Source organism: Lynx canadensis, chromosome D4 (assembly GCF_007474595.2).
Source record: "Lynx canadensis isolate LIC74 chromosome D4, mLynCan4.pri.v2, whole genome shotgun sequence".
In the NCBI taxonomy this organism is placed as follows: domain Eukaryota; kingdom Metazoa; phylum Chordata; class Mammalia; order Carnivora; family Felidae; genus Lynx; species Lynx canadensis.
The window spans coordinates 38,121,322-38,144,044 of record NC_044315.2 but is presented as its reverse complement, the minus strand read 5'-3'; the positions used below and the strand labels follow the sequence as shown (position 1 = coordinate 38,144,044).

At 41.2% G+C, this 22,723-nt stretch overlaps 1 protein-coding gene across 2 annotated transcripts in view; it reads right to left on the bottom strand.

Moving 5' to 3' along the window:
* The window catches only part of LURAP1L (leucine rich adaptor protein 1 like), a 54,445-nt gene extending 33,104 nt beyond the window's left edge, over positions 1 to 21,341 (bottom strand). Inside the window, exons 1-2 of one of the 2 annotated variants that reach the window (XM_030293894.1) lie at positions 20,658 to 21,341; positions 19,375 to 20,562 (exon numbers count right to left, since the gene is read on the bottom strand). In XM_030293894.1, coding sequence (XP_030149754.1) covers positions 19,375 to 19,677 — 303 coding nt within the window. In that variant the 5' untranslated portion in view covers positions 19,678 to 20,562; positions 20,658 to 21,341. Of the gene's footprint in view, positions 1 to 19,374 lie in introns of both variants that reach the window. The other variant, XM_030293893.1, reaches the window with a different exon arrangement.
* Between the last annotated feature and the right edge of the window lie 1,382 nt (positions 21,342 to 22,723).

Sequence of the window (22,723 nt, the reverse complement as noted above, 5' to 3'; positions counted from 1 at the left end):
GGCAAAAAGAATACCATGTATGAATGTCAAAAGCCAGTAATAGATACAAGGCACATCTGAGGAACTGAGATGGGGCTGGGTTCGCACATCAGGATGTAAATGGCCCGTTCCTAGGCGCAGTATTAAGTGGTTGTAATAAAATTTGTTTCTTATAGAAATTAATTTTTTTAAGGTTATGGATCTTTGGGATTAAGCCAGAACTCTCAGTACCATGGAGACGAAATATTGCTGTTTTAGTAGTAACCTCATGCCTCCTTTACCTGATTAATTGGTCAATAACCTGAAATCCACGTCTTCAACTTCATGTGCATTTTTTCTGGAGCTTACACAGGAATGGGATATAGAAGAGTCTTAAAATTCTGTGTCATTTTTACTTGATTCCTATGAAAGAAACATTTCTAGAAGCAGAGATGGCGAACACGTCCAGGGTGGATAGTTACACAGTCAAATGATATGTAGCTGAGAGTTTCCATCTGTCTGTAAGGCCCAACAAGGAGTGAAGATTTGGAAGTACTTATATTTATTCATCATCATTGTTTAATTCGAGCAACAAAGATTTTTGACCGGGGCAAAATTAATTGCATGTGTGTGGTCAAGAGATGGCATGTAGATTCTTGTTGGACTCATTTTCAAGTGTGTGAATCAGTGTGACATTCTTAGCTTGTACTTATTTTATTTGTTCTCAAAAGAGTTAGAACACTTGAGCAGCACCAAATTCTGCTTACAAAAAGGCACTGGGTTATTTTCATGTAGAGAATAAGTTTTTCAAGTTATATGATCCTACTGCACAAAATCAAGTCAATGTAAAAAAAAAAAAAATTAAAAGTGTTTTTTTTTTTTTAATTTTTTTTTTCAACGTTTATTTATTTTTGGGACAGAGAGAGACAGAGCATGAACGGGGGAGGGGCAGAGAGAGAGGGAGACACAGCATCGGAAACAGGCTCCAGGCTCCGAGCCATCAGCCCAGAGCCCGACGCGGGGCTCGAACTCACGGAGCGCGAGATCGTGACCTGGCTGAAGTCGGACGCTTAACCGACTGCGCCACCCAGGCGCCCCAAAAGTGTTTTTCTCCTTAAAGAATTTTGGGTGAAATCCAAATAGAATCAATTTGTCTTAAGACTGAAAGCAAACAAGAACAACCTAACACTTAATGTTATGAAGTTGCTGAACATTCCCAGTAATCATGTCTGGGCTTTTGGGATTAAAGTTTAGCTGGAAATGCATTTCCTCTACTTATAGTGGCTGCTCCATGGTACTCTGGACAACCAGTTTGGAAAGTGGGAAATCTGTCCTTGTGTTTATCTACTATGAATCACTTGGTCTCTGTATCTCCACTTCCAACTCAGCAATGTGAGCATTTGATAGTGCTCCTAGGAGACCCAATTAATGGTTAAGGTTTTGAATAAAACAGTATATAGGCTCTAATGATAATCGTTTCAACCCACTTGCTTGTGAATGCCAGTAAGATAAGATGGCTATGCTGTGATTATTTAAAAGGCTCCAACATAGAAAGCAGTATCCATTTATGAGCTCAGCCTTATTATTTATTTACTGACTTCTAATCACCATATTCTGAGCTTATTTTATTTATTAATTAAGTCAAAATGTTTGGGCAGCTCCATTGTGTGCGGGCACCGCCCTTTAGAGCATGTTGGTTTTCCGTATGTTTCGTGCCAAGTAAAGATATGGTTCGCTAAAATGATTGCTTTGTATCATGACTGGAAGGAACACTGTTGGAAGAAGCTTTTTCACTGTGTTGTTGAGAAACTTAACAGGAACCCATGGGGGAGGGGAAGGAAAAAAAAAAAAAAAAAGAGGTTAGAGTGGAAGAGAGCCAAAGCATAAGAGACTCTTAAAAACTGAGAACAAACTGAGGGTTGATGGGGGGTGGGAGGGAGGGGAGGGTGGGTGATGGGTATTGAGGAGGGCACGTTTTGGGATGAGCACTGGGTGTTGTATGGAAACCAATTTGTCAATAAATTTTATATATATAAAAAAAAAAAAAGAAAAAAAAGAAACTGCTCTTTAAAGTCACAGTATGGGGGCGCCTGGGTGGCTCAGTCGGTTGAGCATCCGGCTTCAGCTCAGGTCATGATCTCGCAGTCTGTGAGTTCGAGCCCCACGTCGGGCTCTGTGCTGACAGCTCAGAGCCTGGAGCCTGCTTCGGATTCTGTGTCTCCCTCTCTCTCTGCCCCTCCCCCACTCATGCTCTGTCTCTCTCTGTCTCAGAAATAAATAAACATTAAAGTCACAGTATGGATCAGTAGACTACATGACAATCATTAAGATCTTCTCAAAATTCCTGATCTTATCATATAGGAATCCATGTAAGATTTCAAATTCAACAGAGTAGAAGTAGTCAGTTGCTTCACCGAGTGAGTTTCCCATCTTCCATGAAATTAATCTCTTTGAATCCCACTTATAAATGTTAATTATAACATGGTTGGAGGAGGGCAATTAAAAAGTACGGTCATTGCGTAACCAAACAAGTCCGAAAACTGCTTAGCAGGACATACAGGATGTTCATCAGTCTAACTCTCCTCCAAAGTACAGATTAAGTCCCTGGACATCAAATACGTATGCTGATAAAAATCAGTTTGATTAACTGACAACCCAAAGAAATCATACCCAAACTGATATCTAAGGAAACAGTTTCATTTTTATATTGAGCACACTGTGTGCAGAATCTAGATTTTATTTCTCCATGGCACTAGATTAACCTTCTAGCAGGATGTACGTTGGTAGACACAGTGGTAATTTATATAATTTCCTAGGCTATTAATGGATGGTGATTGGAAGGAGGGGATTCAGATAGAGCGGGGGAAATTCAACATCCGTTTCTAAGTCCTTAAATTTGTTCCCTATGAAAACAGCATGTAATCTGAATTCATCATCACAAGCCCAATGTCTACCAAAATAAACCTTGTCACACACTGGTTCATTCCCCCCCCACCCCTGACGAAAACACAAATATAGAGAGGATCATTAATCTCTTAGTTACCCTGACTTTCTTCTCACGTATTTATTCTGGCATTTCCAAACTAATTTTTTAAACTTCCAAGTAAGGAATAATTGGAACCAGGACTACATTACAAAGAAAACACAAAAATAAATTTTAAAAATGAAGTAATACACTCAAAGTTAAGAGGCAGAATACCAAAGTTAAAATTCTATTTCGTTTCACTGGGGTTGTCTGGGCCATTTCCTGGCAAGCCCTGAATATAGCCAGATTAAAGGAAAACAAGTGGGTATTTTCAAGAGTTAACTCAACATATGGATTTTACTGTTAAATATAATTTCCAAAAAGAGTTTGTCTGAGTTTTTAAAACTAAATTTCATATGGGTCACGGTAATAGGATCGCTTGATTCATTACTTCTTTGACCAAGTAACTAGAATATGAGGCAGAAGGCTAGTGTAATAGTCATATGTATTGGGTAAATACTATATTCTAGCAAATATTACTATAAACACTGTATTGAACCGTATATAGCAAATGCTATATTCATTGTGTTATTATTGTAGCTTCATAGCTCCAGGACTGAGGACGGTATAGCAAATGCTTTGTAAACGATGGTGTAGAGTGCAAGGTAATGACTCACAGGAGAAATATCTTATTAGACCAAAATGCCCAAATATTATTTTCCTTTTCCTGTGTCCTTTTCCTTCTTTTTCCTTTCTTTAAAAACAAAAAAAAAAAAAAAACTGGCTCTCAAATCCTTACTTCCATACAGTTTAAGTTGTAGAAGGTAATAGTGTTGTTACTGTATTCAATATTTAAAACGTATTTACTGAATACCATGTAGAGTCCAAAATCTTCCACTTATTATTTGATATCTTCATCTGAATCAGGAGCTCTGGCCGACAGATGATTTTGTGAGGGCAGAATTTCTAGCATCAAGTCAATAAGAAAGTGAGAAATTGAGGGCATGCTCTTCTAATTGCCCCTACTACCCTTCAGGTAGACCCAATTCTATTATTTAACTGAATGCTAGCCTCAGGCAGCTTTCTGATTGATGCTGAGTGGCCACTTACAGGGCTCTGTTGAAAAATATTCTTAGGACTTGTCTGAACTCAGCAGTAATGTAAGTCATTAATTATGACCGCAATGTACTCAGGAGGGAGGAAGGATACCACTTAGGTCTTGCTAACTGATCTTGATTTTGAGAAATGGTCACTGAAGTATTTAGAAGTAAAGTAATATCACACCTGCAACTTTTAAGGTAAGGATGTTTAAGAATATGTGTGTAGAGAGAGAGAGAAAAGGGAGGGGAAGGGAAGAAGGAAAGGGAGGAAGAGAGTACATGAGAGGACACTGATACCATTCATCACCATCTCACAAAAAATTAAGATATGGGGGGATCTGGGTGAGGGGTATATAGTAATTTTTGTAGCTTTTGTGCAAAGTCTACAATGATTTTAAATTATAAAGTTTTGGGGGTACCTGGGTGGCTCAGTTGGTTAAGTGTCCAACTTCTGCTCAGGTCATGATCTCACAGTTCGTGGGTTTGAGCCCCGTGTCCAGCTCCGTGCTGACAGCTCAAAGCCTATAGCCTGCTTTGGATTCTGTGTCTCCTTCTTTCTCTGCCCCTCCCCCACTTGTGCTCTGTCTCTCTCTCTCTCAAAAATAAATAAACACTTAAAAATAAATAAATAAAATTCAAAGTTCAAAAATAAATGCCTGCCCCACATTTGGAATTCCTCCTGTGGGAGATATAAATAAGAAAGACCAAGATTAAAAGCAGGAAAAGCCCATTATAGCAAGAAGGTAGTCAAACTAATATTTTTGGGGAGAGGATGTTAAAAGTTCACATAGGGACAAAAAAAAAAAAAAAAAACAAAAACGGAAGGAAACCCATCGAATTGCTGCTTTAGAGGCAGTACAGGAATATTTGGTAGCCATTTTTTATCTTTTGATTCTAGTTCCAAATTAAAAACAGAAAAATGGGTTGATTCCTTGAAATTCCTCTCAATTCTAGAATCTTAGAAAAGCACTCAAGAAACCTAGTCTTCCTCATCTTGTTCCTGCAGCTTACCCACCTGGACGTGTATACCCATCTAGACAAGTATCACAAACACCTCAGACATGAGTCACACTGTACTCATCAGTTTTCAAGTCTATACCGAGGGCTGTGTCAGGCATGGTCAGAGACTTCATGCCCTCGTGATTAATGCTACCCATGTATGGATTTAGGCTGTCAAATTAAATGATCATTATTTTCAACCAACGCCACAGAAACCATACCATACGTTAGTATATTATATACTAGTATATATAATATACTACGCATGGAATACTAGACTACAATGTTACTAGAATGTTTTCCTTTTCTTTAAAGTTCTTTCTTTTCACTCCGAAACTTCAAAAGCTCACTCCAAGCAGGAAAAGAGGATGACAAAAATCTAAGATATGTACATTCTTTGTTTACTTATCAGAGAAGAAAAACAACTCTTTGCAGTTTTAGGTTCAGCTACTACTACTGGGAATAATGTTTCCTGAGACCGACAATATCTAAGGATAGAGCAGGTCTTGCAACCAAGAGGAAATTTTGCTGTACCACCTCTAAGCAGGCAGAAACGTTCTTTTTCTCTCTCCCTTTCTTTCTCTCTCCCTTGTTTTCTTTCTCCCTCTCACTCTCTCCCTCTCGGTCTCTCTTTCTCCTCTTCCCCTCTTCCCCCCCCCCTTCCTCCTTCTCTCCTTTCTCCCTCCTTCCTTCTTTCTCCTTTTCTTTCTTTCTTTTCTTTCTTTCTTTCTTTCTTTCTTTCTTTCTTCTTTCTTCTCTTCCTCTTTCTTTCTTTCTTTCTTTCTTTCTTTCTCTCTTTCTTCTTTTCTTTCTTTTCTTTTTCTTTTCTTTCTTTCTTTTCTTTCATCACAATAACAGATTGGAGAAAAGTTATTTTATTCTTTTTTTAACCAAGGACCTACATTCCTTGTGACTGGGTTTGGCTGGTGGGATACAGAGGACGGACTGAGGTTCTATGTTCCAATCCAAAAAGGAAATGTTGCTAATGTGTTCCAAACACAAAAATTAGAAGCAGGCCTAAAGTGTACTTTAATTCACACATTTAACAAATGGGGGTCCCTAAATACTTGGCTGGCCGTTAAGGAATACAAGGATTGATTAGTCACAGCCTCTGCTCACATGATTATAGTGAGGAGGGAAAAAGATAATGAGCAATATTATTAACAAAGCTGGAATATACAGCCTAATTTTAGGAAAATGACAAATGAAGTCACGTATACAGAATTTTGTCAAGACTTTCACTCTGTGGAAATCTTTAGCCCCAGAGACTTATAAATATACTTTATTTTTATAAAAATATTTAAATTTTTTAAAAATATTTATTTTTGAGAGGGAGGGAGAGAGAGAGAGGGGAGAGAGAGAGAGAGAGAGAGAGAGAGAGAGAGAGAGACGGAGTGAAAGCGGGAGGAGGGACAGAGAGAGAGGGAGACACAGAATCTAAAGCAGGCTCCGGGCTCTGACGCAGAGCTTCAACTCACAAACCGTGAGTTCATCACCTGAGCCGAAGTCAGATGCTTAACCGACTGAGCCACCCAGGTCCCCCTATTTTCATAAACATATTTTAAATAATAACGTGCTTTCACTATGGGAAGATTTTTGTCAATGCACGATATTTAGTCCACCATTAAATCATTAAGTGTTATAGTGTGACCAAAATCACTGATCCATGTGATTAAATTAAGTTCTACTTGGTGGCTCCTTGTATATTATTTCCTGACAATTTTGCCATCAGATTTAAAAATGGAAGAAGCCTAGAGTATGGTTTCAGATTCTCGCCTGTGGTTCTTGTGAAATCCTAAAAAGGTTTCTGTCTATAATCAATTATTTCTAATCCTTTTCTGCATTCTGGGCAAGAACTAATTTCCTATGTGAACATCTATCTGAGTGCTAATATATTCTACCCACCTATTTCTGGCAAGAGGCATAACGTTCCCATTAGCTCATATGGAGAGACTGTGGAATGCTTTGCAAGTATTTCTGAGAGTAGCTGTCAATTCCATTACCTTCTTTTTTTTTTTTTTTTTTAATTTTTTTTTTTTCAACATTTATTTATTTTTGGGACAGAGAGAGACAGAGCATGAACGGGGGAGGGGCAGAGAGAGAGGGAGACACAGAATCGGAAACAGGCTCCAGGCTCTGAGCCATCAGCCCAGAGCCCGATGCGGGGCTCGAACTCACGGACCGCGAGATCGTGACCTGGCTGAAGTCGGACGCTTAACCGACTGCGCCACCCAGGCGCCCCCATTACCTTCTTAATGTGGACTTGTCCATGATTTGAATCAGCCACTACGACTAAAATCCTGAGGAGGCATTTGGTTGTTAATTTACGTTGCTCTACAGAGGGGATGTTCCAGAGTTTGAAGTGGCCAGTTCTCCCTTGGGCACTAATCATTTCAGGTATCATTTCTGTGCAGGGACGCCTAATGCCAAATTTAGCAACTCAGATGTGGTACATGCAAGACAAGAAGTTATTTTATATATTGCCATGTCCCTTCTTCTATGAAATGGAAGAAAAGGAAGAAAGAGAAAGGTGAATAGCAGGAAAAATTCTAGTCTCATCCTTTCCTATAAGCATCAAAAGAGTTAAGTCATTGGTTAAGTTAAGACCAAAAGAGTTAAGTTTGGTCATTTGGAAGGACCAAAAAAGAAAAAAAAAAAAAAATCAATGCTTAATAAGTGCCTACTATTTGGCAGGCAGAATCCCAGCTACTTTACATAATATTAAACTCATTAGGTGCTTAAAACCATAGCACTGCTTAAAACCATAGCACTTGAATCAGCTCTACCTTATTCTAGAGCCCATACTCTTTGATTTTTATTTTTTTAAAAACTCTATCTACCTATAATTTTTTTCTTATCAAAATACAATATATACTTGGTGTGGAGAAACTGGATAAAACAAAAGAACTCGGGGCGCCTGGGTGGCTCAGTCGGTTAAGCGGCCGACTTCGGCTCAGGTCATGATCTCATGGTCCGTGAGTTCGAGCCCCGCGTCGGGCTCTGTGCTGAGAGCTCAGAGGCTGGAGCCTGTTTCAGATGCTGTGTCTCCCTCTCTCTGACCCTCCCCCGTTCATGCTCTGTCTCTCTCTGTCTCAAAAATAAATAAACGTTAAAAAAATATATTTAAAACAAAAGAACTCAACAGAGAAACAAAAACAGACACCCATAAACCCATTTTATGATACCACGGTTAACACTGGAATGGTATTTCATTTCAGCCTTTTACTCTATACATGAATATATCCATAACCACTTTCTCTCTTCCATAAACAATTCTGCAGCACAGTTTTAATAGCTACATAAAGTTCTATCACACACACATAAATAACTTACTGTCATTTATCATTCAGATTACTCCAGTTTTTTCAGTCACACAGAATACCAAATATATAAACTAAATTTTTGAACAAATTCATTATTGTTTCCTTGGGGTAAATTTCTATATTTCTCCTAAGTATCACTGGCATCAGAACTGCTATGTCAAGGAGATTCTCTTTTCTGCTTTTTCTTTTAGTACAGCGTCAAGGTTACCTCTCACGGTTTCTTCAGTGCACACTCCCAGAAGCAGTACAGGACGGCACCCATTTCTCTCCATCCTCAGCAATGCGCTGCACTGCTGTTCTCTTCTCATTTTGCAAGAAAGGCAAGAAAGTCCTTTATTTTAGCCACAGACACACAAACCTATGAGAAACTCACTGACCTTTTGTTGCACTTCGTACCTGAAAATGCTTTCATCTTAAATTATAAATCCACAGCTGGAGGCTCACACGCTGGAAAATTCCTCCCTGTGGTGAATGATCATAGAGGGTGCTTTTGATGAGCAACCGGAAGGGCCGATTAACAAATATAAATGGACGGAAGTGTCTGGAAATGGAATGGTCGGCCTTGGGAGCCAATGAAGTTCTCATCCCTGAGGTCGTTCAAGCAAAGAATGCATGATGACTGGTTAGGGTGATAGTATGGAATTGGTCTAGATGAACTCGGATGTTTCTTCCCACCCTAGGGTTTTATGATGCTCTACTCTACTTCTAGAGATTATTGACTCTGTTTCTTTACCTCATCAACTGCAATCTTTGTATACAAATAGAGTGACTCTTTCTAACTTCTGTCCTTGACAGTAATTTATCCAAAGTGGCCACATTGTAAATTGTGCTTTGAAGCAAAGTGTGTATATGAATATACGCACATCATATGTTATATATACACACATCAAATGTACGTCATATATGATATAGACCAGAGTATTTGCTATATCTAGAAATCTAGCTGCAACATGAGCTCCAAAGAGTCTCAATTTTAAAATTATACATACATACATCTTTCCAAATAGGTACCTATAATTATAGCTAAAGGTAAAAACAAAAAACAAAAAACTACAGGTATGCTTGCATATGTTCAGAAAAATTTTAGGACACACAGAATATTATTCATAGTAGTTATCTCTAGGGAGTGAGAATTGGGAAAAGGGATGCGGGGAACTTATATTTTCCACTTCAGGTCCTATTATACAGTTTGCATGTTTAGTATCATTTTAATAAGTTTTACATTTTATGAAATTTAGAGAAAACCTGGAAACAGTTAATTTCATACCAATCAAAAGTCAATAGTAGCTATTTATGATTAAAATCTCAGCAAAGGAACTATAGGCAGATCTCTGAATTTAGCAGCCTTGAAAATTGGACTTCATCAGCATGAGGAGAGACATTTCCTTCTCAATTTTGATCTCATGCTTTGTTTGGTTAATAATAAAACAACAATGATAGAGACAACTTTTGCAAAAGAAAAAAATCAGGGAACCTATTAGAATAATAGCCTATGCCAGCAATCAGAGTTGTAACCGACATAGCTCACTGTTTGGGATGCTGGTGTTACATTTTTGTGAATTTACTCATGGTGGGTATGAATACGACAACAATTTTATTCTGCCCGTCAAATATATGGAAAGTCAAAGACTTAATTCTAGCTCACTTCAGGTGTCCTAATTTAAATACAGAGGAAAAAAGAGAACATTCCATAATTGTAATTAAAAATAGATAACGCTAATGATTTTGTAGCTCACACACATTATCTAGCGAATTTGTTAAATTAAAAACTATTCTACAAAAGCAACACTACGCTGATAGTAGAGGGGTGGGGACATGCCTGTGAATGTGATGGAAGGGAAGTGATTATCCTTTTTTTTTTTTTTTTTTAATTTTTTTTTTCAACGTTCGTTTATTTTTGGGACAGAGAGAGACAGAGCATGAACGGGGGAGGGGCAGAGAGAGAGGGAGACACACAGAATCGGAAACAGGCTCCAGGCTCTGAGCCATCAGTCCAGAGCCTGACGCGGGGCTCGAACTCCTGGACCGCGAGATCGTGACCTGGCTGAAGTAGGACGCTTAACTGACTGCGCCACCCAGGCGCCCCGGGAAGTGATTATCCTATGAAAATCTGAAATCAATCATAAGACATCACAGGTCAGGTCGAGAACTCTCACCCCTAAAGACAGTCCAATGTGGCTATCTCCAGACTGACAGGATTAACAAACATTGTGAATCATAAAATGTATCAGAATTATAGGCTGAGCTGTAATGGCCATGCTGGCAGACCCAATCAAAAAGGGTCCTGTCCTGAAATTGCCAAATGAAGCCCTGGGTCCAGCAGTGCCAGGTCATAATCAAATTCCTATTTCACTCATGCCCTGATTCCTTGCTTGCCCAGTCTTCTAGCTTTCCACTGCATAGACCTGCAGAGAGAGGGATGATTAGTCAGTGACATATTATAGTTTTAGTTTTAAACATCATTTGCTTGCAAGAGTCAATTTGAAAGATATCAATCACTTCTTTAATTGAGAACTCAAATATTCTGATTATGTCTAATCTCTTGGAATATCACGAACATTCCAATGTCTGACAAAAATCGAAGATGTTTTTGAGCCATGAAGACTGAAGGCACATGAAACCCGTGGGTTGCCCTTCTGCCTTCTCCATGTGGCATGGATCGCTTTATGACTGTTAGCCTTTAGATCCAAATTTTAGAGTTTGTATTTATATTATTATCACCAGGAAAAAACTCAATAAGAAGATTATGTTAACATGGTATGTGAGGGGCACCTGGGTGGCTCCATTGGTTAAGCAACTCTTGATTTCAGCCCTGGTCATGATCTCACGATTTGTGAGATCAAGCCCCAAGTCGGGCTCTATGCTGAGAGCATGGGGCCTGCTTGGGATTCTCTCTCTCCCTCTCTGTCTCTGCCCCTCCCCCACTCATTCTCTCTCTTTCTCTCCCTCTCTCTCTCTCTCTCTCTCTCTCTCTCTCTCTCTCTCTCTCCAAATAGGTATTTTTTAAAAAAGCGGTATGTGATTGAAGATGAGTACATTCCAATTGGAAGACTTTGTTATTTCTTGAATCGAAGACTAGTCTAAGTCCGATTTCTAAGAGCAGAATTTACTTTGTAAAAGACCTGTTACAAGTTGGATAATCAGTTATTATGAAAAGTGAAGTAACTACTTTTCCTTCTGATTAGTAATTAATTAGGTTGCTTATAAAAGTGAAGGAATAAGATAAAGATTAACCAGGTAAACATTTCTTTTTTTTAAATTTTTCATTTCTTTCTTTTGAGTGAGAGAGAGCAAGCGCAGGGGGAGGGACAGCGAGAGATGGACAGAGAGAATCACAAACAGGCTCCACTCTGTCAGCACGGAGCCCAATACGGGGCTCGATCTCATAACCGATCGTTAGATCCTGACTTAAGCCAAAATCAAAAATCAGACACTTAACCTACTAAGTCGTCCAGGTGTCTCCTAGGTAAAAATTCCTTAAGATGTCAGGAATCTGTTTATATTACCTAACATCCCACAGTGCCTACCTCAAAAGTGGGTGAGGAGTGAGAAAGAAATACCATAATACATCAAACCTGTTTAGAATGCTAACTGGCATACCGTAACCCTCCAATAAATGTCAGGTAATATAATAAAATATTATTATGTAAAATAAGGAAAACAAAATCCAATCCACACACACCAAATTTATGTAAGCATACATGTACCATTTATATGCTGGCAAAGATACAGAAAAAGACCTGAGAGGATTCACACCAAACTGTCAGCAGATGAGTGATTCCCTTGGGGTGTGGAGTAATAAGGAGGAGGTGTGGTGTCTGGGGGAAGGTGAAAGGGCACTTTTTTTTCTTTTTATAATATATTTCTGGAAGTCTTATAATGAGAAAACAGATGTTAACTTCTAAAAAGAAAGTAATAACATTTTCAAAGGAATACCAAAAGATCCATTGGTGGCTATGATGAAATTTCTCTAAAAGTGTTCATTGGTAATAAACGGGCATTCTCCATGGTACACGGACACAGTAGGGTTTGGGAGCGAAATGGATCCAGCCTATAACCAGGCTCACAGAGGTTCTTGTTTGAATGGAAGGCTGGGAAACCACTTACAGTGACTTAGTGAAATGATTTCACCTCCCCCCACGCCAGCCCCAGAAACAATAGTTTTCCTCTCTGTAAAAGGAACATAATAATAGCTATGTATGAAAATCTAGCTCAATGTTTATTCCCTTTTAAAAAAAATGAATTGGGGCGCCTGGGTGGTTGAGTCAGTAAAGCGTCCGACTTTGGCTCAGGTCGTGATCTTGCAGACTGAGTTCGAGCTCCACGTTGGGTTCTGTGCTGACAGCTCAGAGCCCGGAGCCTGCTTCAGATTCTGTCTCTCTCTCTCTCTCTCTCTGTCTCTCTCAAGAATAAATAAAAAACATTTAAAAATGAATTATTCAGGTTTTATTTTTAAGTCTTAGACTGAGGTGTTTGAAATGTATGTTTGAAAACATAACCTTGTTTCTTGTGAAATCTATCACTACAATTTACATTGGGCTCCATCTGGATCAGTGCGGTTCAGCCACCCAACGTGGGAAGTCCCAGAACAGTATTGTGCAACTGGTACCACCACAGAAACATAGGATCACTGAGCTCCTGTCAGAAGAACGGCGATTCGAAGGTGCTGCTGCTCAAATGGACACAAGATGGTGTCACAATTCCCGGTTTTCTGGTTCTTCCTAGTGGGTTACCTAAGATCCAACCTCATCCTGAACAGAATCTCTCAGAGAACCAAAATGCGACCAGTTGGAAGCGTTTAAAAGTGTAGGTCATGAACACTGTTGAGTTCCACTCCTGAGCTCTGGTCTTGAACTGGTCCAGAGAATCCTTCCCTAGCAGCATTTGTGGAGTGGGAGAAGGTATTTATGAAGATATTGGTGACAGGAAGGGTACAGTTGCTGGGAACCAGGTGACTTTTGGATATGTTCATCCAAGTCTTGGATCCAAGTCATCCAAGTCTGACACAGGGATGGTCTATGGATGTTACTCGTGAGAGGGAGCCCACAGTAAATAAACACATAGTTTCACATGTTTAAAGTTTTAAAAATCTGGAAGAGTATATCATCTTGGGTGTCAACATGGGCATCAAGAAGTTCTGAAGCATGAGAAGTAACAGCACAATCATGGTTTAAAGCTCAGATTCTGACCGTGACCTAGCTCGTCTCTTTACTGTGTAGGCGGTCTTGAGCATTGACAATTATCTGCAACGCTTTACCTACAATGTAGATATGAAAATTATATTTAGTTAAGATTATTATAAGGTTTCACTGGGATGATACATATAAAATGCATGGTGCTTTGCCCATTAGAAAGCTTTTGTTGTCAACGAACCAAATACTAGTCTCTGTTCTCAGACTTCCTAGGCTCACCCCAAAATTAGGTTCTTACAGCTCCTTAGCCTAGGCTACCCATACACTGCAGAGGGCTTAGTTCACAGCACGTGCTTCATAAATGTTGAGTCTGAAATCAAAATCGACATTTCAGTCGGACTGAAGCTAGGGAAAGGCCTCACGTACTCCTTTTTCACTTCTAGATAGAAATATAGTGTCTCCTTGGAACGTGTGACGCGGGAGGTGCTGTGATAGTCAAGCAGAGGAGATGCTTAAACTTTAATCAGTCCCCAAACCACACTGCCCATCTGCAGCTACTTGTAGAAGATCAACAGAACAGCCGTGTCATTGACATACGACCTCTTACTGCCATCGTCCTTACTGTTTTGAATGCCTATGTAATTGTTGACTTTCTTGTATTAGTTCATTGAATTCTTACAATGCCTACATAGAGATTTTTTTTTTTCCCCTATGTTAACAAGAAAGCGGAATCCTTGAGTGGTTATATAACCTTCTCAATGTCATGCACAAAGCCAAAACCAGAAAGAGAGCCACTGAGGGCTAGACAGGCCTTCCGTCTGGGAAGATGGGCTAAGAGTCTCCAGAGGGAGAGGGTACAGGGCCTTGGCAGCCGGCGGGGCTCTCCTGGTTTGTATCTCGACTTGCTCTAGACTTGGCCAGAATCCCAGCTTGTCTAGGTCCAAACCCATGAAGATTCCACCAAACCAGAAGCCTACCACTTGAGTAGTGAAGAATAACCTTTAAAGAAAAATAAAAGGAACATCCTTCAAAGAAAAAAAAAACAAAAACAAAAAACACCACAAGAATGTAACAAGTACTCAGGGACTCCAGAGACTCCAGCCATAAATCCCCATTTCAGAAGCAGTATTTAAAAAACCAGAAATCCGGCGCCTGGGTGGCTCAGCCGGTTAAGCATCCGAGTTCGACTCAGGTCACGATCTCATGTTTCGTGAGATCAAGCCCTGCATCTGCCTCTGTGCTGACAGCTCAGAGCCTGGAGCCTGCTTCAGGTTCTGTGTCTCCCTCTCTCTCTCTCTCTCTCTCTCTGCCGCTCCCCCGCTCAGACTCTGTCTCTCAAAAATAAGTAAACATTAAAAAAAAAGTGACAAATTCTTTTAATTGTGACTTATTAACTACAAAATGGAAAGCTAAATATATGGGTTTTGTGCTGTCATGGAAATGAACATAATATGTCTTAAAAAAAAAATCTCACAATATTTGTGGTCTCTCACAGTATCGGGGCAGTATGGTTGTGCAACTTGAGTGCAATGGAAAGGAATTCTCTTTGGTCAGAAAGTGTTCTTCAAGTATGTGCCAGTAATGCAACATACATTCCTAGGTACAGGGCGGGGCTCCATCAGGTTTTGGAAATGTCACTGTTTTCAGGGTAGGTATAAATTCTCTAAATTGTGTCTATGTGTTTCTAGCAGAATGACACGAGTGCCTTTGTGTTCACTTCTGTCAATTTTCGAGCCACTGTGTAAGGAAACATGTTTCAACAAGATTTGTTTGTCAGGTTTAGGTAAGTATAATGACACTCCATGTGCATAATCGCAGAAGAAGCCACTGTTAGGAATCAGATTTCCTCATCTCCTTGATGTCTTTGTCCCTAATATTAAGCCCCTTACTTCGTATCATTATCAGCAATTTCAATTCCTTGCCCGGGGCGCAGTCAGAAATCTCCTCACTTTACCTGATAGCCTGATCTCTGCTATGGCATCGGGCACCTGCTGACATGGTAGTTTTCGATCTTTCTCTGGCCAAATGATACTCCCATTTTATCTTTTCCACTAACTTGTGACCTCATCCAGGAAGGAGCCTTCCACTGTACAGATTCTCAATTACATGCATAAGGGTTTTTGCTTAAACTTTTGTCTAACTTTAAAAAATAGCTAAGTGATAAAATAGGAAAAATATTGTTGAAACTGTGAAGTTATGAAAGATGACTAAATTATAGAACAAGTGATCTATAGATCAACATGTACGGAACAAGAAATCTCCTAGCCTACTTTGAAGCATATCCTAAGCAACTGCCAAGTTAATTTAATGAATTTTTTTTTCGAGAGAATATAAGATAACCGTTTATTACAAAGTCAGCAAGCCATTGAACAGGGCGGGGGGGGGGGGGGAATTAGAAAAGATCCATGAGAGAAAGTATCAAAAACCAAATATAAGTCTACCACTCTTTTTTTTTTTTTTTTATTTTTTTTTCTCAACGTTTTTATTTATTTTGGGGACAGAGAGAGACAGAGCATGAACGGGGGAGGGGCAGAGAGAGGGAGACACAGAATCAGAAGCAGGCTCCAGGCTCCGAGCCATCAGCCCAGAGCCTGACGCGGGGCTCGAACTCCCGGACCGCGAGATCATGACCTGGCTGAAGTCGACGCTTAACCGACTGCGCCACCCAGGCGCCCCAAGTCTACCACTCTTAAAATCTTTGACATTTTGATTTATGTTCTGCTAATAATCATGTACGCATTTGTCTGAGTATACGTGTGTTTGTGTCTAGTCCTGGGTATTGCCTCAAAACTTTATTAAAGCAAGATTTGAGGAACTTGGTGGGGTACTTGAAGGTTTTAATAACAAGAAAGGATAAGTAACTAGCTTGAGATTGTTTATTCTATTTGCTGTATTACACAGCTGTTATGCAAACAAACCCCAAAAATATAGAAATTAGAACATAGTATTTCCATGGCAGTTTTCATGATGGCATTGTATCATGTGAAGATTAGCAGTCATCTTGACATAACCCAGAACTGACTGGAACCAGAATGTGGCAACATAGGTTTTGACAGAGATTATTTACATATATTGGAAAAACACTTTTTCTTTCTCTGAAAACAAATACATAAACATTAAAAAAAAATAAATACAACGCTCTGAACAGAAAAGTAGTGAACACATACTGGGCAGACTTTGTACAAGAGGCCTGACATCTCTTTCCAATCTCGTTATAAATTTCCGAGGTATATCTCTGTGTTTGTTTATTGTATCGGTAAATTTCCTGATCTCTAAATTTAAAATAAAAATACTTCACATACTGGGAAAATCTGTCTCAAATAAGAGAGAAGGAAATGATCCACGAAAGCATAAAAGGAGGTGAGAGAAGCTACATAAAACCATGTGTATGTAAAGAACTTTGTGTTCAGACTACCCCCCTTTAAGTCTATGCTATATTGTGTCAATGGTATACACATCCATCTAACAGGAAAAGGAGGGAGGCTTAACTCCTGGAAGTCTCTAGAAAGGTCTGGGCATGGCTCAGGTGTCTCTTAGGGAGAGAGTTCCAAGGGCAGGCCCAACGCCTGGTAATTCCAGGCAATCCAGAAGAACAATGTGTGAACTAAAAGTAATAAACATGAAATGTGGGGTCATGCTTAATACCAAGGAGGTTAACTCAGTGCACATAGTATAGGGCAGAAAAGCACATAAGAAATCACAATTAAGAAGTCATATTCCACTCTGTCCCTAACTTCTCCACATGGGGATGTGGGGAGGAGACAGGCAGAACAGCAGAACACCTGCTCAGTGTTTATAACAAACCTGCCAAGTTGACACAAAAAACAAATCTGTTGCTTCCCAGATATGCTGAAGCTGGGGTTTTTACCACCCAAAAGAGTTATGTAAAATGGGGGAAAAGGGTCTCACTGGCAGGGGAATATACTGTCCCAATCTTTTCTCTAAACTCCCGAGGCTAATGTTATTTTCTTTGTGGAGCACAAATTTGAACACAAAACATCTGTCTGGGGTAAATTCTGTGGATCCTGATGTGAAACATAGAAAATATAACAAATACTCAATGTAGCAATCTGCTGCTGAGAGTATTGTGGTTTCTGTTTGCTTTTTAAAAACGTATTTATTAATACACCCTGATCATACACAGCAAGTTCTGGTTTGGGGAAAACACAGTTTTACTGTACTTATGGTATTTTCATTAAGAACAACAGATAAGTCTAGAAAGTGTCCTTGGTTGAAAATAACCAGATCCCCGCCCCCCCTGGAGTTCTTCAACACACTTGGCTTAATTTACTACAAATAATAAATGGCAAATGAGTGCAAGAGATTTGAGAGCCCTAAGTAGACAAGCTCTTGTATTTTCAGCACCCATTTACCCACAGTAAATGCTTAGTACTTTTTGAAGAAGTAAGATATATAACCTGTGTGTTAGACAGTGAAACATGAACAGAATAATAATTTGCAATATACATGATGCATGAATATATATGCCTATACATGTATAGGTGTGTGTTTGTGTGTGTGTGTGTGTGTGTAATTTGCTTTCAACATCTGAACACTCCAAGTAGGAAGAAAATAGAACATAAAACTACATAAAACTACAGTTATTAGGTAGACCAACTTTAAAGATCTTAAGATAGGTTTTTAGAGTATGTATCCTAGGACCTTTATGTAGAGAACACGGTGTGAAAATTCTGAACACAGGACATGATCTCTGAAGACTGGCTTTTTACCCTTATATATTCGCCAAGATTACTTTATGCTGTGGAATTTATTACCTCTTGAGTGTTCCAAATGTAGAAAGAGAGGAACCAGGGGAAACACCTCTGGTTACATTTTAATGCAAAGCCCTGGGAGACAGGATCCTTTAGGTGGAAAATCCTTGCCATCCTCCTGGTTGACTGCGACCACTGTGGCAACTTCCCTCCGCTCCAAGCTGGTAGAAAATGCTGTTGCTTTGTCATTTTCTTCAAACGATTTAGGAAGGAATTATTTCCTCCAACCAGTTCACTGGATAAATAAACTGAGGTTCACAGAGGCCAAGTGTCTGGCCCCAGAGCTCAGGGCCACTAAAGTTTGTCCGTTTAAGAACATCCGGAATGACAAGTATTTTCAGACCCTGTACTAGTCTCATTGTCTTACTCTTAAGGTAATGTTTGCAAGCATCACAGAAAACAATTGCAGATTGAAGACTGGGGGTGGGGGGTGGGGGTAGGGGGAGAGGGTAGGAAGTGGTCGTTAGCAAATCCCTGGGCCTGGGGATCACCTGCTCCCTAGGATCAAAACAGTGAAACAAGCTATTCCTAAGGACATCAAGGACGAGTGGGCCATTGTTTTCAGAGCCAGCTGTGGAGAATCAGCTGAACGGTGGCCTTGGAACAGCTGCGGCTGCCGCACCACTGGGCGGGGGCGGTAGTGGGTGCAAGAGTGAGCCAGGAACGAGCGCCGGCGGAGCCCCTGCCTCGCCGCCTCTCGGCAAACCAGGAAGTCCTTTTTGCTGTGGGTGCAAAGGATGGAGCCACCTTTCGAACCGACAGTCTGAACGGCACGCAGCAGCCCCCAGACTGGCTTAGTAACTGCAAACCCTCGGCGGGCAGGGTGCCCGGGAGGCCGCGGACCGGCAGCTACGCGGTCAGGGGCTGCAGCACGGAGTCGGCGCTATCACAGAGTACACAGAGCAAAGCAGGCTCTGCCGTCTTAGCAAACCCTGGCCGAGCAAAGTCCGGGGTAAACAAGCCTCCAGACGCGCGCCCCCCGCGCGCTCCTCTGCCCCCCGGATTGCCCACGCGCCCTGCACTCAGCTCTGCAGCGTCCGTCGCCCTCTCCCCGCGCCCCCCTTCCTCCGATCGCCCCACCTTCCGGCGGGGCCCTCATTCCCACAGCTGGCGCGCCGCACTCACCATCTCTCGCCTGAGGAAGTGCAGCTTGGTTTCCAGCCTCTCCAGGGCGCTGCAGTGGCTACGACGTGGGGAGCCAGAGGTTGGAGAGGACGAGGAGGACGACGACAGGGAGGGGGGGAGGCTGCAGCTGCTGCTGCTGCTGCTACTGCAGCCGCCGCCGCCGCCGCTCCCCCCGCAGGGGTCCCTGTCCCTTTCCAGGGGAACCGGCTCCTCCCCACGGAGCGAGCGCACTAGGCTCTCGGGTACTTTGCGCCCTAGCTTCAGCTCGATGTCTCTGAGGTCTGGCAGCGGGCCGTCTTCCATGACTTTTCAAGAACGAAGATAATGGTAATGAAACGCAGCGGAGGAGAGGCGGCCGCGGCTTCCGAGGCTGCGGCGAAATGAACCGACCCCTCCCGGCGCCCGGGTCTCTATCCTCGGCGGCGGATGGAGTGCACCGTCCGCTCCATAACCGCTTGCGCTGTACCAACCCTGAAATCCGCACAGGACGAGGCGGGTCGCAGCCGCAGTTTCCCGGGTGCCGTGGCTCCCCCGACACTTACTAAGATTTTAGAGATCGCTTCATCCTCTTCCCTTTTGGCCACCCCACTGCAAAGTTGAGTCAATTGATATTGCAGAGAGGAGAAAATCCGAGTATTACAAGCCCAAAGAAGTGAGAGGGAAAACGAAGTCTGGTTTTTGGCGTTATGGGGGGAAAATTCACATGATAAAACTGTCCGTTCACATCTCTGCCTCATTCACTGATTGCCCATCTGGTACCACGCGACACAAAGTAAGATGTGGCCACACTCCGGGGTCGTTTCATTTTCCAGCCATATGTCTCCAGGCTTTCGGAATATCCTGGATTGGCAGAAATAATCCCTGGTCAGTGAAAGAGGAGGTCGGTGGTGTGCATGGCCGCGTGAAAGAGGTGGTTAGCTTAGCGGGAGTTTAACGGCTTTCTCCTTGCAGCAGAAATTCCCTTCTTCTCATGTAGGCAGTTTGGTCCCAGTCATTGTGTTCTTCTGAGCCTTGGAAACTTTAAACTCCGCTGGCAGGTGGACCAAACCACGGCCAACCCTTGTACCGTATATCCCAGGCAAGAAGAGCAATAGAAATGTTCCCAGCCCTGCTGTTAGTAGGAGTTTCAGCGAACTGCTTTAGGTCGAAGTACCTCATAGGGGTGTTAGGTCGCCTGGTAGCCAGAACCTTTAAAACAGTTAACAGAGGTCGGAGGGAGAAGAATGAGTTGAAATGCACGGTCCTTCCCCGCCCCCCGATCTTCCCATACAGCAAAAGTCTACCTTTAGAAAGAAGCCTTTTCTACTTGTACGCTGGTAAAAAGTGAAACTGTTTCACCATAAGTTCAGTGAGAATGCCCGGCCAAAGTGAATTACCTTACCAAATGTTACAGTATTTCACTGCCGGAAGTGAAGACTTACGTAGCCAGAATAATTTAGATGAGTGCGGAGGTAGGGGTGGATTTTAAAAGGCTGAAGTTGCTGAGACACTTTTAATCGGGGAGAAAAAAAGTACTGAACAGAGCTAGTGAAACGTTGTGTTTGATAATTTAGCTATATTTTTCAACTACTCAGAAGATACCCAAAGCGTATAATCTATTTATAAGATACTACCCAGTAAATTGCCATGGGGCTACGTGGATTATAGGTTGGACTCAATATCGAGTTTGTGTGAATGATCTTCAATTAGAGGATACTCTTTCCAATTCAGTAGGCTGATTTGGGGGTTCCTTTGGAATATTTGAAAATATGGGCTCCTCTATTTGGGGGGGACAAATAATTACTTGTGTTCTTGGTCCTTCGTGGGCTCCATTCCCAAACATCGCTCGGGTTTTATACTTTGCACGAAGGCAGATCCCATCTCAGAGTTTGTTCTTTTGTAGAGCCTCATCTAGGAGTGATAAGGATAGACAACACAGGCCTTCAGAATGAAATATTTCACGCCACGGAGAAAATTGCTAAAGTTCTCTTATCAGCATGCCAGAAATTGGTGTGTTAGTTCTCACTCTTAAAAATGAATGAAGAAAACAGTTGTAAATTTAGTGGCCCCTTTTAAAGTTGGAACAACCATTCACGGAATCAAAGGAGAACAATGCTAAATCTCAACTCACTGATAAAGCAACGTGCTTTGCCCTGAATTTGGAAAACCACAAACTCATCAGATAAGAACCGCACTGGGATGGACATACAATCCAGGAAGGTTTGCACTTCCCTCAAGAGCAGTTTGTGCCTTGTTGTTGCTGTTGTTGTTGTTTTCAAACCCTCACAAAGTTCAGCACAGGGTGGGCCCAGAGGAATAGCTTTACAAACGCAATAGTTTAGCTTGTACTTGGTCAATAAAAAAGTGTATTGTCAAATTATCAGTGTAACTGTACAAAAAACAACACCTCCTTTGCTGTGAGTTACGGACAGTAAAACTGGTATTTGATACTGAGGTTGATAACTCAGAAATAGAAAACTTGTGTGTATGTATGCATGTATGTATGTATGTATGTTTTCATTTTGAATGTCTGCAGAGAAACCTTCTCTGAAAGTAAAAATAAGCCCTGTATGTGTCCGGCTTCAGCTTGTATGACTTCTTTAGATAGAAGATAATCTAGCATGCCCTTAAGGGTCTGGGTAGTCAGCTTTTTGTTCGCAGTAGCTGTACCACCGGAGGGTGGGAGAAGAAATGAAAACACTAATTTGGAACGTTACTGCCAGATACTGGAGGAAACTAGAATTGAAAGTTTGGTAAGGTCTGATAAAATATGAAAGACGGTAGGTCCAGTTTACAGCTAGATGAAAACCCTCCAAGGCAAAGAAGGACCAGAGTCTGTCTGATAACTCACAAAGGCATGCTATACTTTTCTTGTAATTTATGAAACATAAATGTTTCCTATAGTTTACGAAACATGAAATGTCTCTCTATAGTCACCCTCCTTTTTGGTTCTTGTTTACAAAATAAATCTGGCCTCGTTAAGAAAAAAAACCTGTATGTAAAGTGATACTTTGTGCTAGTGGAATATACAACAAAGGTAAAAATTTTAAGAAAAGCTTAGTTATGTTGAGCCTTTCCAGCTTTCTCAGTTTAATGGTTGATAACATTTTAGTTTAAAATAGAGACATTCTGGGGGCGCCTGGGTGGCTCAGTCTGTTAAGCTTCAGACTCTTGATTTCCACTCCGGTCATGAATTCACCCTTTGTGAGTTTGAGCCCTGTGCCCCCAGGCTCTGCACTGACAGCGTGGAACCTGCTTGGGATTCTCTGTCTCCCTCTCTCTCTGCACCCCCCCACCCCCTCATCCCCCAAGCGAGTACGTGCACTACCTCCCCAAAACAAATAAATACTTTAAAAAGTAAAAAAATAAA